The sequence below is a fragment of the Populus alba genome, chromosome 19 (assembly GCF_005239225.2).
Source record: "Populus alba chromosome 19, ASM523922v2, whole genome shotgun sequence".
NCBI classification, from domain to species: Eukaryota; Viridiplantae; Streptophyta; class Magnoliopsida; order Malpighiales; family Salicaceae; genus Populus; species Populus alba.
In genome coordinates, this window is record NC_133302.1 from 5,306,420 (window position 1) to 5,324,236 (window position 17,817).

At 34.2% G+C, this 17,817-nt stretch overlaps 2 protein-coding genes across 7 annotated transcripts; one reads left to right on the forward strand and one right to left on the reverse strand.

The window, feature by feature from the left end:
• Positions 1 to 491: 491 nt before the first annotated feature.
• Positions 492 to 5,262, reverse strand: LOC118037880 (uncharacterized). Of its 5 annotated transcripts, none has more exons than XM_035044029.2 (3): positions 4,903 to 5,262; positions 1,288 to 3,656; positions 492 to 927 (listed from the first exon to the last, which is right to left on the reverse strand). In XM_035044029.2, the coding sequence occupies exon 2, from the start codon at positions 3,570 to 3,572 to the stop codon at positions 1,323 to 1,325; it is 2,250 nt and encodes a 749-aa protein (XP_034899920.1). In that variant the 5' UTR covers positions 3,573 to 3,656; positions 4,903 to 5,262; the 3' UTR covers positions 492 to 927; positions 1,288 to 1,322. The 5 variants fall into 5 exon arrangements, with proteins under 5 accessions (XP_034899920.1, XP_034899921.1, XP_034899919.1 ...); XM_035044030.2 differs by adding an exon at positions 4,165 to 4,223 and having other exon boundaries at positions 492 to 3,656; XM_035044028.2 differs by having other exon boundaries at positions 492 to 3,656.
• Positions 5,263 to 11,565: 6,303 nt separating this feature from the next.
• On the forward strand, positions 11,566 to 16,649 carry LOC118037879 (myosin-binding protein 1). 2 transcript variants are annotated; one of them, XM_035044026.2, is made up of 4 exons: positions 11,566 to 11,796; positions 13,144 to 14,585; positions 14,755 to 16,238; positions 16,349 to 16,649. In XM_035044026.2, exons 2-3 carry the CDS (start codon positions 13,283 to 13,285, stop codon positions 16,209 to 16,211), a joined length of 2,760 nt encoding a protein of 919 aa, XP_034899917.1. In that variant the 5' UTR covers positions 11,566 to 11,796; positions 13,144 to 13,282; the 3' UTR covers positions 16,212 to 16,238; positions 16,349 to 16,649. The 2 variants fall into 2 exon arrangements, with proteins under 2 accessions (XP_034899917.1, XP_034899918.1); XM_035044027.2 differs by having other exon boundaries at positions 13,150 to 14,585.
• The last annotated feature ends 1,168 nt before the right edge of the window (positions 16,650 to 17,817 follow it).

A 17,817-nucleotide genomic window follows, 5' to 3' on the forward strand; every position in this document is an offset into this window, starting at 1 on the left:
ATAATAACGAGAAAAATAAACTAATATCTTCTAGTACATGTTAGTAATTTCATTTATCTTAACAAAGGTTAATGCTACAAAAGACATCCTTGTAGGAATATTTGTCAAATTTTTACACTACAGTCATGCAAAATATGTTATTAAACATGATACAACCCGACAAGTTAATTCAATGACCTACCGACTCAAGACATGGCTTGAACCAAGTTAATTCAATGATTTACCGACTCAAAACATGGCTTAAACAAGATTTATTGTCCAATCAGGTGAGAATTGTTGGTGGTCGACCTAATAGATCAACTTGCAACCCATTTAATATGATCAAAACTCGAAAGGCACTTGATTTCATATTAAAAAAAAAAAAAAAAAAAAAAAACACACCCTTCTAATCGAGCCAAGTCATGAGCCAAACAAGTTTTATGAAGTTGTAGTTCCTAGAAATTTCGCATTGGTGTGTTTCGGGGCTTTGCATTCTGCAACGAGTAATAAGATGAATCAAAATGGTGTTACTGATTGTTATTATTAAGTGATCCCAGATCACGAACGCACAAGCCAGCTTAACCGAGAGCTACTGAAGTCAATTAATGCTTCAGGGCCCGTGTACATGCCTAGTGATGTGGTTGAGGGAATCTACATCAAAGGCTTTGCCGGTGGCGCAACCCTAACTGCGGATCGGTATGTGGAAAGTAGTGGTTGAAGACTTGAACTCAGCCACCCTACTATATCATGAGCAAAAAACTCTTGTTGCCTAGGAAAACAGGAGTTCATCCGATCAAATACTTGCTATTAACATTTCTGTCACCCGTAAGGCATACGAACAGCCCATTTCTGCTTTCGTTTGGCACTTTCTGTGCCAAGATCAGATCTAAGCAGCTTGGAGTTGCAGGGGGTTAGCAAGCCTTGTTCAAACAAAGATTTCAGAGTGCTCTTTTTCACAGTTTCAACACGCAAAGATGAGAGTCCGGAAATATAATAAAAAAAAATAAGAATCATTAGCTACATTAATAGCATAATAGCATCAGAACATGACTAGACTTAACTAAGCAGGAGGGATTCCAGAATTACAGGACCGAGAATCACTATCTTGATATTGAAAGCTACAATTATCAATGCAATCATCCATAACTTTTTATTTTTTAGGTGAACTTACATTTAAGATGATAAGCTTAATTCATTAAACTGTTGCAGATAATAAATAGAGCTTTTACTTGCACATCTAACAGCTATCACAGACTACAAAGGACTAAAAAAAAGATGATAGAATATTTTTGCACAGGAGTGACGTACCAGATACAGAAGCAATCACCACATTCAGTCACAGATTAGATGGGTGCTGCACATGTTGTTCTAAAATGGCCTGTCTGATTACAACGGCTGCAATGCACAACTCGCTTCACACGACCACGATCTTCTGCTCGGACTCGCTTCTTTCTTGGACGACCAGGTGGTCGAAGGGATTTGGGTGGATTAATGACAACCTCAATAGCCTTGTTGGAATTTGGGTCCCCATCAGACAGCTCTGTCCAGAGACTTTTATCGGGAATTGGATGAATGGTTTGTGAATAAGTCTTTCGATAAGTTGCAACAGTGAAACAACTCTCCGTAAACCGATGCACATTCTGCCTGCAAGAGAGGAGTGCTGCCACAGCATGTGCACAAGGTAAACCATATAGCTGCCAGCCTCGGCAAAGGCAACAGCGGTTCCGGATATCCACAATATTTGTTCCTTCATGAGATATAACTTCAAATTCAGCTTCGTTAGCGCGAAGCACCTGATAAGTGCGTGCACGCTCCAAAGCCTCTGCAACACGCCTCTCAGCAGAAGGCACAAGTATTGATGTCCACTGCATACTGGTCTCTCGGCGTTCATTGAACCAGGTCATTAGTTGCCTCCTAATGCATTCCATCATCTGAATTATTGGAAGCCCGGATGCTTCCAAAATCCAAGTATTCAATGATTCCACTATATTGGCTGTCAAGTGTCCAAACCGAGTACCTTCAAAATAAGCAGTAGCCCACAACCGAGGGGGAATTCTTCTTATCCAATATGCAGCATCTTGTGATATCTCCTCAATCTCTAGAATTTTTGCCTCAAATTCAATGACAGTTAGAGCATGAGCAGCTTCCCATAGAAGGTTGACAAGCATTGTGTTATTGAACTCTTTGCGGAAGCTTTCACTCAAGTGACGCATGCAAAATCCATGAAAAGCAGTCGGAAAATTTGCTTCCACTCCATCTACAATGCCCTTCTGCCGGTCTGACAGAATTGTTAGCCTCGGCATGTTTTCAGTATTAATCTCAAGGAGGCTATGAAGTTCGGATAGAAACCACATCCAATTCTCTTCAGTCTCTTCATCAACAACACCAAATGCCAGGGGAAAAAGAGCTCCATCCCCATCAAAGCCAGTGGCAAGAAATAAAGTACCGAGGTACTTGCTTTTCAAAAAAGTCCTATCAAGCCCAAGGAGAGGCCGACAAGCATTCAGAAAACCATAAATCGATGCCTGAAATGATATGAAGAGACGCTGGAAGCAATTATCCATTGGGTTACCATACACAGATGCAATACTCCCAGGATTTGTCCGTTTAACCTGGTCACAATAGTGGGGAAGCAGGCGATACCCTTCTTCAAAGGATCCACGCATAGCGGCCATGATGCGCTCCTTGCCTCTCCAAGCTTGCTTATATGATAAAGTGATGCCATGTACCCGGTGAATCTCTTCTAGTATCTCCTTTGGCTTGTAATTAGGATTCTCCTTAAGCCGTTGCTCCACAGAGTTTGCAACCCATTGAACTGAAGCTTGCTGATGGCCAAGATGAGAAATTCCTCCACATGTATGGGACTCATGAATGGTCCTAATTGTGAAAGTTGGAACACCTGGGAGCTTTGCTGCATGTATGCGCCAGGGACATCCCTCACTTGCACATTTAGCTGTGAAACGTGTCTTGTCAGATTTTATTGTCTGCATTTCAAAGTGAAGGGCAATTGCTGTATCCCTCAATGCCCTGCGGCAACTGAAGACATCTGGGAACTCTTGCCCCACTGCCAGCTCATAATTAGGAGCTATTGAAACAGTACGGGCCTGAATAACAGGACTATGGACTATAAGCTGGGACTCCTCGATAGTCAAACCCTGAGCATGTTCCAAACCTATTTCCTGATCCTCGTCCACAGTTAGTTGCAGGTTGTCATCAAGTTCTTGGTTTTCTGAAACAACCAACTCATTGTTCTCTGATAAAGCTAACTCGTGGTTCTGTACAGTAAGAGCCAGCTCATGATCTCCCTGTTCAGGTTTTCGATCAATACCTAAATCGTTCCCATGCCCATAATTGTGAACAGCTTCCCCTTCGTCATTCTGGCTCTGTCCCAAACCCATTTCATCATCATGAGGATGTCCTAAATCCAATTCATGTTCATGTGCCAAACCCAAATGATGTTCATGTGCTTGCCCCAGTTCCAAATCATGGTTCTGGCCTAGACCCAAACCGTGATCATGGTCTAGGACCAGCTGTTGATTCTGCCTGAGCCCTAGATTGTGACTTTGCCCAAGTATCAGGTCATGGTTAGCCATCGAAATGAATCAATCACAATATATCAACAGCAGTAACAAATCAGCCCCCAGAACAAACTATCAATTATAAACAGACACGGTACCCTGTCAAGTGAATAGAACCGTATTTTCAATAGTCCATTCAACATCTTCCGCATTCATACTCAAAGCTTAAGTACAAACATGACTCACAACAAAAGTCCAGATAAAAGGATGCAAACACAAAAAACATGCAAAAAAGTGAAATTAAGTCAGTAAACCCACCCCCCGGACGCCCGTCCCCCCTCCCCAAAAATATATATATATATAAAATAAAAAAACGAGAAACTTTAAGAAAGACTGTCACTTTTTTATCCCTCCTAGTAAAATTACGATTGCAATTGTATACAAAAGGAGAAAATAAAATAAAAAACGAGAAACTTTAAGAAGACTGTCACTTTTTTATCCCTCCTAGTAAAATTGCGATTGCAATTGTATACAAAAAGAGAAAAGGAAGCTATTTTTTTCTCCTGTGATAATTAAATGCTGAGAGACCATCATACATATACACACACCAAAGGAGCAGACAACCTAAACTGCATTCCCAATCTTTCACTTCTCAAAATAGCATTACCTCACAAGCAAAAGAATTCAACACGCCAAAGTGCCCACAGAAACATTAACTTCCACAACCTTCACATATCAACAACATGGGAACTGAATGTATGAGACACTAAGCGTAAGTCATTAATCAACAACATTTTAATGAGCCAGCCAATTAAAGGAGCTAAACAAAAACTTAACTCGGTTATAAGACCACTCCCACTTGCTAGGCATCAAAACAAGACAGTAAACCAAGTTTGAGCTTTTCATAATTGTCTTTTCTTTTAAGGTTTAACTCAATTATCTCAAAAAGCCTGAACCATTAATGAACACCAAACTCAAAACTCAACATTTTCAGTCAGAAATCATGTCCAACTGAGAAAGAAGAAAACAACAGTCATCATTTACACATTCCCCTCCACAACTATCAGCAAAAAAAAATGACTTGAAGCAAAAACCAAAAAAAAGAACCATCAATTAAAGCACTCATAAGAACATAATTGAGACTAAAGATACTCATAAAAAAAAATCAAAGAACACACCGAGAGAGAGAGAAAAAACCTCCGTACCAGGACATGAAAAACAAACCTTTTTAATAGCAAAATAAACAAGAACGGGGTTTTGCTCCAAACTATAGGAAACATAACCCCAAACAATTACTTCAAGAGATAAACCATAACAACCCACAGAACAAAAGTCAATCATAATTCAAAACCCTAGTTGAAAACCAGATCAACATCCATCAGAACCCAGAAGAGAAAAAACCAACCTTGAACAAAGCAAACATGGAAAAATATGAAGTGGGCACTGATCAAAATCTGAACTTGTCGAGTGTAGGGACAGGTCCAAGTGCAGATCGAACAAACAAATAAAATTGGGGTTAATCAATGTGTTTCGAGAAAGAAAAATTGAGGAGTAGAATTTGAAAATTGGCGGGTAAGGGATGAGGGAGAAGATCGGGAAATTAAAAACAAAGGGAGAGAGGGAGAGTAGAAGGGCAAGGAGAAGAGAAGGGCAGAAGAGGGAGTGTAGGGTTTGTAAGGGCTGAGAAGGAAAATACAGAATTTGGGGATAAGAGAGAAAGAGGGTATTTATGTCAATGAAATTTCTTAAGGGTGTTTTTCACTTTGGGGTTTTTTGGAATTACTGTTTTTTCTTTGGAATTTTATAATTGAAATTGAGGCTTTGTGGGTATTAAGTATTTACTTTGCATGGGAAGTACGAAATCCAATAAAGTTTTAGGGATTTAGGTATTTTAATTTAACTTGGATAGGTATTGATATCTTTTTATAATTATTTTATTTATAAATAATTAATAAAATATAAATATTATTAAATTTGGATATATATATATATATATATATGTGTGTACACATATATATTGTTTTTTATTTTATATTGAATAACTAATAGTATATAGATAATTAATATATAAAAAGATATTTAAAACTCGATAAATAAATAATATTTTAATATATAATTTTTTTTAAAAAATAAAATATGGATACAGTTAAAAAAAAAAACTTGCAAGTATATATGACCATACCTAAATACTTTTGATATGGTTCTGAAACTTAGAACTCCAAGAGCTTTGTTCCTGTAAAATTAGAACAAAAGGAAAAAAAACACAATACATAATCCAGCACAAACTCTTTATATAAAAGTATTTGAAACTATTATATGTAATTAGTGTCTTACATCTAACAATTTATCGAGTTTTATATATTTTGTCTCAAACTTTCTTAATAACACAAAAAATAATAATACATTTTGATAATATGATTAAAATAAAATGCTTTACTTTAATAAATAGTTAAATTTATTTATCTATAAATAATTCCAAAAAAAAAAAAATTAGATTGGATAGACATTTAACAAAATAGTTTAACAAATACAAGTGTTAATTAAGTGACAAAAGAACTAAGATGTTAATAAAAAAATAAAAATAAAAATAAAGTTTTAATAAATTTATTTGGTTGTATAATGGTAGATTAATTAATATTGGATTTTTTTTTAATTTAATATTTCATCAAATCTTTTAATGGTACCATAGAAAAAATTGAGTTCAACCTTGAAAATAAATAAGCTCTTAGTAATAAACTGATCTTCACTTTTTCCCAGCATTCGATTCTGTTTTCAAGTTATATATCAAAACATGACAAGTGTTCCTCTTCTTTCCTCATATTATGATAGAATAACATTGTTTAATGTAACAAATTGCTCAATATGATCACCAAAAATATAATTGTATATTAGCTAAGGGAGTGAAGTTTTAAAAAATATATAAATTCTCTAGAAATATTAATATTTTCATATCAAATAATAAGATTCTTGAATGATTGAAGTATATTTGTGTATATATAGTTATATTAAAAGAAATGATATTTTTATGTTAATAGAATAGGTACATGAATAACTCAACTAAGATTTGAGATTTTCTAGAGTAATATTAGTTTCCTCCAATATTTTATAAAATTTGAATGCCAAGAATTGAAAGAATAGCTAAATAATTTACTCATAAAGTGTTTAAACTATAATTGTTAAATTCTTTTTTGAATTAAATAATCATGTATTATCGACTTAGGATCTTTTTTGAAAGTGTGTTTGTGATTTCTTTTTAAAGTGTTTTTTATGCTGATATACATTAAAATGATATTTTTATTTTTTAAAAATTATTTTAAAAATTAGCATATTAAAACAATTCAAAACATAAAAAAAATTAATATTTTTAGAAACTTGGATTGGCCTGCGTTTCCATTAATCCTTGATCATAGTTTTATTTGAATCATGAAATGTTTTATAATATATAATCATTAGATAGAACGGCATTTGCATGCATTATTTATGTAAGCAATAGCCTCATGTAAAATAAACTAAGGCAAGTCATGTATTTTGTTAGCGAGTGTTGTCGTTGGAGTTTTTTAAACATGATCCTTCAACCCTATGAAAAAAGGGTTAAATTATTTATTTTATTTTATTTTAAAGTTAGATGTCGTTGTTGATATCAATTTGCATAATTCGTCGGTTCAATTAGCTGATCATTAGGTTAAATATATTTATTATAATTATGATGTTTGACTTTTTTTTTAAAAAAAAAAATCTTAGTGATGACCCATAGGATTTTCAATTCAAAAGGTAATTAACAAACCCAACTTAATCAACCATATTTTATCGATTCGGTCTTTAATGTGATTCATCTAAAATCCTAATTTAAGCTAGGTTTTAAGTCTTAGGTCACCTGTCTTGGCATGATTTCAAGGTTTCATTAATATTCTTGTTAGCTAATTTTTGTTTTTCTAAAAAAGCAATAGGTATAAATCCATAAAATATTAAGTTGACTCGGTCAAAATTCAATATAATTAATGAAAAAATAATTCTAAAATGAGATGATGTTGTTCAAACTTTTAAAAGAAAAATAAACGATGTTGTTTATTTAAACTGGGAAGAACTCTTTGATAATATTATTAAATTTAATTTAATAAATCAATCTTAAAATATCATAACATGACTTTTGTATAATCTAAGTTTCAAATTAAATTATATAGAAATTCATTTAATATAATCAAATTTACTTGACGGGTTCAGGTTCAGAATCAATCCAGACAACTGCATTGGGAAGGCATGCATGAGGAAAGGCACCGCAATGGAGGAGGCACATGTGGCTTTCTTCGAGCTCAAATGGTGGCCTTCCTTTATTAACGATGATTGATGACGGTGTAGCATTGGTGGTCTTCCAACGTGGCTCTAGCAACCCTTTTTTTTTTTTTTTTTCCCTGTCTTCTCTCCTTGGTTTCCACCAACGATTTCTTCTCTTCTTCCCTTTAGGGACAAAGAGGGCTGCATTTTTTCTAATTTTTCAATTATAATCCTTTTTATTTTTAATTTTTTGAAAGAAAAAAAAAATCCACACATATTTTTTATAAAATTGAGTATCAATCCAATAAAAAAATGATTTTTTATTCTTCAAGAACCCCACATTAAAATTATCAAAACAAATTATTAAAGCTAGTCTCCAATAAAACCAACACAAAATAATAAAATTGAAAAAAAAAAAAACTACATAACTGAAAGAACAAAAACAAAATTTACACGGTTGCGAATCAATCCAATCTTGTTTTCTTAATACCCATTAATGAATCAATCCAACCTTGTGGTCAGTGATGATGTAATTTATTACACAGTAAAGTAATATTGAAACAAAAGTCAAGTTAGAAAGCAAAAAAAAAAGTAGCCACTCATTTGCTTAGGCCCTGAACGGTTTCTCAAAGTTCCATATTTGTTGGCGAAATCCAAAATGCCGACACAAGTCAGGTGAAACCCTTCCATCTCTTGTCTGAAAACAAAGTTCAGCGAGACAAAGCAGAAGCCTTGGGCGCTCCAGCCTGTTTACCTTGACAATCTTACTGGTTCTTAACTTTTTCTTTTTTTTTTTTATTAGAAAAAACCCTATTTTCTAGAAAGCGTATTTTATAAGCCTAGGTGAGCGAGTAAAACCCAGCTATCTTATACTCTTATAAAAGATACACGTCCTAACTCGAACTAGAAATCTGCTATGTAGATTTCAAACTCTTTGACATCACACCACGCTTCTTGAGGAGTTAAAATCCTGGTTGTCCCAAGTTTTTATAAAAAATGTACGTCTTGATTCAAAATTGAAATCTGTTATACAGATTTCAAGTCTTTTATCATCACACTACACCCGCTCGAGACTTACTGGTTCTTAACGTGTGATCCTTTTTTCTTTTTAAAGCTCTAGCAGCGTATAAATGGAAGCTACTCTAATTCCTTTGCCCTCGTACTCAAAGGAAACAGAAAGATCATGGCATTCAGCTTTTGTGTTTCGTGTTGCAATGACTTTGCTCTTCTTTTTCATCAACTTTCAAATAATTATCTTAATTTAATATTTTAAATTTTTAATATATAATTTATATTATTTTTTAACAAATTTCTCTTTAAATAAAAACACTTAAAACTTGCAAGTTAATATTATTTTGTATTTAATTTTTATTAAATAAATAGAAATAATAAGATTCAAACTCATAACCATTTAATTATTAATGTTTTGATATTGTGTTAAACACAACTAATTTAATCTAATAATTTATAATTTTAAAATATAATTTATATTATTTTTTAATATTCATACTCACTGCACTGCTGCGAGTATCCAGGAATCCAACAAATAAGTTGATGCATGCACCCTGCCAGAATTCTGCAAAAGTACCCTCGATGGTAAATTAGAGCCCAAGCAAGCAGACATGAATGAGCTTTGAATCATTACTATAATGTTGGCAACAGCGCAGGCAAGAGTAAGCAGGTTAAAATTACCAAATAGCAATTGAAAATCCGATGGAAAATTTTCGTTAATATTTTCTGATAGAATATAAAAATAATGGATAATGGGGTAACATTAGGCAATATTGGAACCAAATTTCTTATTTCTAAGTAAAATACGGTTTCATTAGTGGCAATAAAAAAAATAGCGATTTGATTAAACTTTTTTATAACAACTTTTGCTGACATAGGTTTTCATAGAGGCATTTGATCGGTTGTGCTTTCTAATTCAAAATAATAATAATGACTAAAAAGATTATTTTTAAATACTTTATTTTTAAAATTTTGTACTTTACTGACCAAAAACCAAGTTAAACTGAGTTAAAATAAAAATAACCGAGCAAAATCGGTTTAAACTGGTTTTTGTTCTAAAAAAATCGAACCAAATCAAAATCGGTCGGTTTGAATCAGTTTCAGGTTTTTTAAAAAAAAAATTGGTGTGGTCATTTAAAAAAAAAAAACAAATCAAACTAAAAATAATTACCTCTAAATTCTATATATAATGTAATTAATATAATGTTGCTAGTTACTCCATATGTACCATAATATTTGTTGAATAAGGGATTATTAACAATTAACTTTGTTCAATTAATATTTGTATTCCAATTTATTTATTTTTTTAAAAAAAACCTGAATTCAAACTCTCGTTAGTAACAACGAGGAAAATTAATTAGAATGTATTTTTCTTAACAAAGTTTATCTTTTCCTTCAATTCCAGTATGCTTAACAATCAAAGTCAAACTTCTTAACCAATCAACAGTGCCCATAATGTTAGAATTTTCACTTTAATAGAAGTTTGTAATGAAATAGTAGGGAGGGAACTTTATCCCATATTCAAAATAGTAGGGACTTAATTGCTATTTATGAAAACCATGGGGTTGAATTGAAAGAAATCATAGTTATAATTAAAAAACTTATGACTAAACAATGTCTTGAACAATTGTGAAAATATTGTGATTTTTAATATGTGTTTGGTATATAATACTTTTTAAAATATACTTTTTAATTAAAAATATATTAAAATAATATTTTTTTATTTTTAAAATTAGTATATTAAAAACATAAAAAGAACCTAAGAAAAAAAATCAATTTGATATTTTTTTTTTGTAAAATAATTATTTAAAAATACTTTAAAAAAAGCAAGCTATTACAATACTAAATAAACTCCCACATAAACACACCTATATCATAACTTAAATTTAAGGTAGTAAAATTAATTAAAAGTATATACCATCTAAAAAAATCAATGGCAGAATTCATACTTCAAATCTCAAAACTAATTTAGTCCACTCCTTATCATTTAAACCAATCCTCTAATTAAGACCTAAAATTCATCAAATCTACTACTTGATAACATTTATTTTAAATATATTGACGCAAGACACTTATTGAGTCATTTTTATTTAAGAAAAGTTTGAATGAGTTAAATCAATTTTCTGATAAAAAACATTTATAATTTTTATTCTACTATTAGATGAGGCTAAAATTTTACAAGCACATTATATAAACTCAATTTTCTATAAGGTCGATCTACTAGCACCAGCCAAGCTTAGGATCATGTTCAAATTAAGTCTAAAAGTTGTTGGTTTGAATTTTTTTTAATTTTTTAATATTTTTTTTATCTAGACAAGATTCAAAATGTTATTTGAAGTCAATTTAGTTACTTTTTAAACAATTTATATATTATCTTGAAGAGAATTAAGAATTAATCAGAATCTATCAACTTTATTTCTATTTCATCATACAAGAATCATAACATTTAAAAGCTCCTAAATCTCTTACTCCACATCAGAAGTAGTGAATAACCTTCCGGAGACATCGGAGATCTGTTCTTACATCCATGAAAGAAATTGGAGAACATATCAAGGACGTGACACCATGAGAACCAGTAATTTTTTTTATAGTAAAGGCTATCTCACTACAAGCCTAAATAAAACAGTTTCGACAGTTAGTTTTCGCGGGAATCTTCGCTCTTCTGTGATCTACTATTTGATAAGCCTATGCCAAAAAAAGTCTCTTTTCAACTTTAATTTTTACAAAGGCCAATACTTTCGGTCTCTTGTCTCTTTTCAACTGAGCCCCACTTTTAGGTTCATGGGCGGTGTGGATTTCCACTCTTGTTTTCTCTTTACACATTTTAAAACTGTCTACATCTGAAGGCAACGTGCACTGTTGTATCCACATCCAAAATACTTCAAGAATTAAAAAAGAAGAAGAAGGAGCTGTCTTGTTTTTGTTTTCTTCTGTGTCTTTGTGTTTCTGCTACATGGGATTTGTTTCTTTGATTTGACTCTCTGGCTCTGAATTCTTGGATTGTTTACGTGAACAGGTCAGTTTGTTAAACTTTGACTTTGGTTTTTATGTTTTGATCATAATTTAAGTTATGTTTGTCTTTTCAATCTTGTTATGAGATTTTTGTTCCGCGTTTTAATCTGCTGTGGATCTTAAATTAATGGCTTTTGATTTCTGATTCATGCTACAAGTTCAGATATTGATGCCCTAATTGTTTACTTTTAGCTTCTTAGCTTTGGCTGTCTATCTTTTGGTACTTTCATTTTCTAATTTTGGCTAATATTTTTTTTTATAGTAAGCTCTTAATTTGGGTTCTAAAAATGGGGTTCTGTGGTTGTTGATGCTGTGAAAATGGGAAGTTTTCCTTTATTGAGATGGCTAGTTAGGTCTGGTTTAGCGCATAAACTGGACTTCTTAATGCTTTTTTTTTTCTCTTGGTACATAGGTATGTGTCTTTTTCTTTGAATTTGTCTTTTCTTGTCAAGTTTAGGAGTGCAAATTAGTATTGTCTTCCATTGATTTAGAACTTTCTTCCAAATTATCAAAAGAAGGGAAAAAAGACTGATCTTTTACTTCAGCATACAAGATCGATTTGGATTCTGAATCAGATTATAAGTTTTTGTCTTGAATTTGAATTTGCTCTTCTAGCTTCTGTGTGGAAACTTGCCTATAATGTTCTTGGAGCACTGAGTTTGTCTTTTCTTGTTAAGGTTAGGGGTGCAAATTAGTATTGTCATTTAGACCTTTCTTCCAAATCATCACAAGAAAGGAAAAAAGAATGATCTTTTACTTCAACATACAAGTTCGATTTGGATTCTGATAAGTTTTTGTCTTGAATTTGGTCTACTAGCTTGTGTGGAAACATGCCTACGATGTTCTTGGAGCACTGAGTTTCCATTTTCTTGTAATGATTTTCTGATTTTCTTCTGAAGCAGAGGTGTATGCTGTATTTTTCATGGCTATATTTGTGTCACAACTCACAAGAAGTGTGTATTTATGTGCTCAAATTTCAGAATTTAGTTTATTAATTTCTAGTTGATGCTGTATGTCAAGAATTTCTGGTATTTTCCCCCTATTAGAATGCATCTATGTTTAATTTCTAATTTAGGTTCTGTGTGAGGTGCATCCAGCAAGTGCTCAATTAATCTTTCCCAGGTTTTAGTCACGTCTTGTTTATTGACTTTTGATGTCGAACAGCCATCAGATTTCTAATTTCCATCGCTCCTCTACGTGAAATTTAGCTGCGAGCAGTTCTTTTGCATGTTTTCATTGTTTTTTCTTCGGAATGTCAGTTTGTTGCATTGTAAGCAGGACTTCATGTGGCTTCACAAACACACAAAAATTACTGAAAACATGAGGTCTTAAACCCTTTTTATATCATCAGTTTCAGGTCTCCAATATTCTTCAGGTTGATTGCAGTTTCGAATCTTGCTTTGGATTCTTGAGCATTTTGGGAGGGTCGGTGTTGCTTCTCGTTTGATTAATCAACATCTCATTCCAGAAATTTCTAACCCTGCTGGAGCATGGCTATCAGCGGGGTTTCATCTGTTAAATCAAAGAAAAGGTCCTGGAGTATCAGCCCTGCATTGGCATCTGCTGCTTTGGAATGGTTGCTAATGTGCATGCTCTTCATCAATGCTATATTCTCGTATTTAATTACAAAATTTGCATGTCAATGGGAGTTGCAAACCCCGTGTTTGCTATGCTCAAGACTGGATCATATTTTGGGCTCTAAAAAGTTGAAATATTATTGGGATTTGATCTGTGGCGATCATAAGTTGGAGATCTCATCCTTAGTTTTCTGTCACGCTCACAATAATCTTGTCAATGTCCATGGAATGTGTGAAAATTGCCTTTTCTCATTTGCCACAACCAACAAGTCCAATGCTGAAACGTATAGGTTGCTGGTAGGGAAGTTGGGTGAGGATTCCAGCTTTGTTTTAGATCGGGACTCACTACTTGAAGATCATAGTTCAGTTACTAGACAATGTTCTTGTTGCAATGAACCATGGATTCCAAGAGGATATTGCCAAAAGCTGACGCGGGCTGTATCAGTTGATTCTGCGGCTGCTGATCTTGATGTCCCTTTATCAGGTGCTATTAAACATGATTGCAACAACCTAAAGAAGAGTAAACAATCTATACCAATCAGAAGTACTCGACAGAAAACTAGTGGGTTTGATCATTTATCTCATGTAGGGTACACCGAACTTAAGTTCAACTCTGATACTGAATCTGAAGTCATGTTGTCTGATGATGATGGCAAACATGCTGTGCTCGAAGATATTTCAGTTGGATACGTGAAGCCAGAACCTTGCACTATCAGTCTACTCGATGATTCTGTTACTGAGAAACTGATCGATCCAGTTTCTTCACCTGAGCCTTCAATTGTGGCTTCAAAGGTGCAATCAGATGCTATCAGCTCGCATACTGTCACAGCAATAGCATCTAGTGTTCCTGTTGAGCATGGTTTGGAGGAGCTTAATTGGCAACGAGCTGATTGCAAGGCTGATTCCTCTACACTTCCTGAGCTCATTTCCCATGATAACGTTCTTCCATCACCAATTCCCAGTGACAGCCCTCAAAAAGCATCAAAAGAAAGAGAGATTATTTCTCTAGATGAAGTTCCTCAATCATCAAATGCGAAAGAAACTCCACCGGAAGCATCAGATGAGAACAGGATTGTTTCAGTAGACAGTGCTCGTCCATCAACAGAGAGGATAAATCCTGACAAAATTTCACAGGAGAGCGAGCTCATTTCGCTTGTTGATTTCCTTCCATCAACAAATGGAGCAGAAACTCCTGTTCAAGGATTAAAAGAGAGCTGTAAGTTCAAACTCCTCCTCCAACAGGACTTCTATTGGTATTTCTGTTATTAGCAAAGGTTGCACTTGGATAATTTCATTTTGTAGAACTACAAAGTGCCTCAACTATTGTGGATGGTGCTAATTCATATTTTGGTTACCTTTTCTTGCTTTGTTGTTACATTCTACAGGTGTATCTAGAGAAGAGGAAGCTTGGCAGAGATCTGTGACAGGCGGTGAGGATCTCTGCAAGGGAGAAAGTCAGCCAGCTAGAAGAACTGACACAGCTTCAGAAACAAACCCTAGTTCTAGTGACAATGGTCAGCAATTTGCAAACTTATTGGATCTCAGTGATGCTTATAAGCTGGCTGTTGGGAATAGGGGAAGGCAGCTTTCTGGTGTTCTTGCTGAACAAAGGGCTGTAAAGGATTCTTCAAGACTTAGCGAAGATTTGAAGCTTTTACTCTCACAACTCTCTGCTGCTAGAGAGCAGTCAATGAATGATATGAGTCCCAGAGTGCCTATTAGTCCTAAATTATCTATTAACAGTGACGAAGTAAAGACTTCTGATGCTTCTAGTATCATAGGAATGCAAATTCTTCAAAAGCGAATCACACTAGAAAGAAATGAGTCTGGTCTATCTTTGGATGGAAGTATTGTCAGTGAAATTGAAGGTGAAAGTGACATTGATCGGTTAAAACGGCAGGTTGAGCATGATAAGAAATTGCTGAGTGCTTTGTACAAAGAACTGGAGGAAGAAAGGAACGCATCCACAATTGCTGTAAATCAAGCTATGGCCATGATTACTCGAATACAGGAAGAGAAGGCAACACTCCACATGGAAGCTCTGCAGAGCCTAAGAATGATGGAGGAGCAAGCTGAGTATGATATGGAAGCATTGCAAAAAACGAACGACCTTCTCACAGAAAAGGAGAAAGAGGTCCAAGATCTAGAAGAGGAACTTGAGTTTTATAGGAGTAAGTTTCCCAACGAAGCAATCTTTGAGACACCAATTTCTGACAGAAAGGCAACAGGTACGAGAGCGGATCACTCTGAAGCTGGATGTATAGAAGACAGTGCAAGCACCAGTACAAACTCAGTTAAAGAAAAACAAGTTGAAGGAACGAACACGTCACTTGCCGACAAGAATATCATTGCTGTGAATAGTTCATTGTTTGATTTTGAAGATGAGAAGTCGTTTATCACACAAAGTTTGAAGAAGTTGAAAAGGAAGCTTCATCTATTTTCTAACAATGGACTCAGCTTAGAGTTGATCAACAGTGAATATTCAGGAGACAAGGAAAATGACATGAGGGATCTGAATAGCAAGGTGGGAGCTCAACAGAATGGCGGGGCAGAAGAGATTAAATTATCAATGACCGATAGAAGAAGCGAGCCTGTTCAAGGACCCTTGCTAGAGAAATCTGTAGGTTCCACTCAAGAAACTGATCTAAATTCTCTAGTAAATGAAGTTTCTGATCTAAGTCAGAAGGTGGAAGCTCTTGAGGCAGACCAGAATTTCCTTGAGCACAGCATTAACTCAATCAGATATGGAGAGGAAGGGCTTCAATTCATTCAGGAGATAGCTTCTCACCTGAAAGAATTGCGAAACATCGGGATACAACAAAGAGAGCAAATCACTGCTTAAGGCTTTTGTATACAACAAACGATAAATGTGAGTGGTCCAATGAGTTCTTCCTTTGCAGTAGAGACATTTGATTCCGAGTTCCTCGAAGTTCTTCTGATTGTGCAGCTCATTCATGCTTTTGTTCTTTCATTTACCAGGTACTTGGTTATGCGAAAAGACGTGTGGATACGCCGGAATGTAAAGAAAAATTGCCGAACATGGTGTTGAAGATTGGCAATCAAGTGTACAGTCTCACAAGGTTGTTTTCTCTTTGGACAAAATCCATAGGATTGAATGTCAGAGCAGTGTCATTTCCTATAGTTTGCAGTGATCACAAGTTACCAGTCCACTGCTCCCTTCAAACATGAGCTTGAAGGTGGGGGGGGGGGTTCTTCTTGATTTTTGTGATTTTGAGTGTGATTAGTGAATGCATAGTACCATAGTTGATTTTTGTGTGGATATTGTTGACCATTCAAATAATACAAAAGGTTTTTTTTAAAAAAAAAAACATGTCAATATGATTTGTTTGTAAATTTGGCAAAAAATTGGTTGCACCGCCCAGTCGAACACCCTAAATCAAGGCATCATGATCCAAAACAAAAGGTTTTCCGATTTATATTTGCTATTACAATGTCAAGCTAGGCATTTTCTATTCATGGAAGAAACAAAGAAGGAAGAGCTAGGCGAAGCTAGAGCCCCTCGACTGATCTTCCAAAAGAACTTCTGCTACATATAGCAGAACTTCTAAAAACTTGCATAGACATCTTCCGATTCCTTCGACAGGTTTCTGCAAAACATACATGTGAATTTCTCGAACTTCCACAACTCTGTCAAGGTTGTGGTCTCACGAGTCAGGAAAGAACCTGCAAATGTAGCCATTGTCCTTTTTGAAACAATGAGTTCTTCTACAGTTCAAGGACAATCAAAGCAACAGTTCAGATTCTTCCTCCAAGGGCTGGCTGATGCGTGTGTTGGAGAATTTTCTGCGAACAAATCTTTCTTGAATCAACAATGGCTGAACATTATGATCATGCAATTTGTAAAGAAATCCCTGTTGAATACAGCATGCTGAACCTTTCAGTATCCGTAGTTGGTAAAGCAGAAAGGGTAATCCTATATATGATGTTGATTATGCTGGAATGCTATTGAAGATCCATCAAAAGTCTATCCATTTCTGTTCCTGCTTAAGATGATGTAGGATGTAAAGGGAACTGCATCTATTATAGGGAAGATTGTTGGAGGGCAAGGTTGTGTTGCAGTTTAAAAAAATAGGTTTAAGAAAAAACTATAAATTATAGTTTTTTAAAAAAAAAAAATTTCAAAAAATAATTTTTAATAAAAATAATTAGCCAAACATTTTCAATTATATGTTTAGAGTAAAACACAGAATATATCACAAAAACAAACCGAATCTCAGATCGATTTACAGGCATGACAATGTAAACTTGCTAGTGTCCTAGGTACAGCTTAGAGGCTGCATGGTAGTTTTCAAATAATTTATTTTCTTATATGAGATTTATAAATAACTTCCATATATTTAATATTTCTTTTAAGAATTAATAGTGCTATAACATCCACCAATTAATTAATTCCATCTTCAATTGAGTGTTCCTATTAATTAATTCAC

Excerpts from the sequence above, each read along its gene's own strand:
- LOC118037880 (XM_035044029.2), bottom strand. The coding sequence starts at position 3,572 with ATGGCTAACCATGACCTGATACTTGGGCAAAGTCACAATCTAGGGCTC.
- LOC118037879 (XM_035044026.2), top strand. The coding sequence starts at position 13,283 with ATGGCTATCAGCGGGGTTTCATCTGTTAAATCAAAGAAAAGGTCCTGG. Across the intron at positions 14,586-14,754 it reads TCAAGGATTAAAAGAGAGCT|GTGTATCTAGAGAAGAGGAA; the intron begins GTAAGTTCAAAC and ends TACATTCTACAG.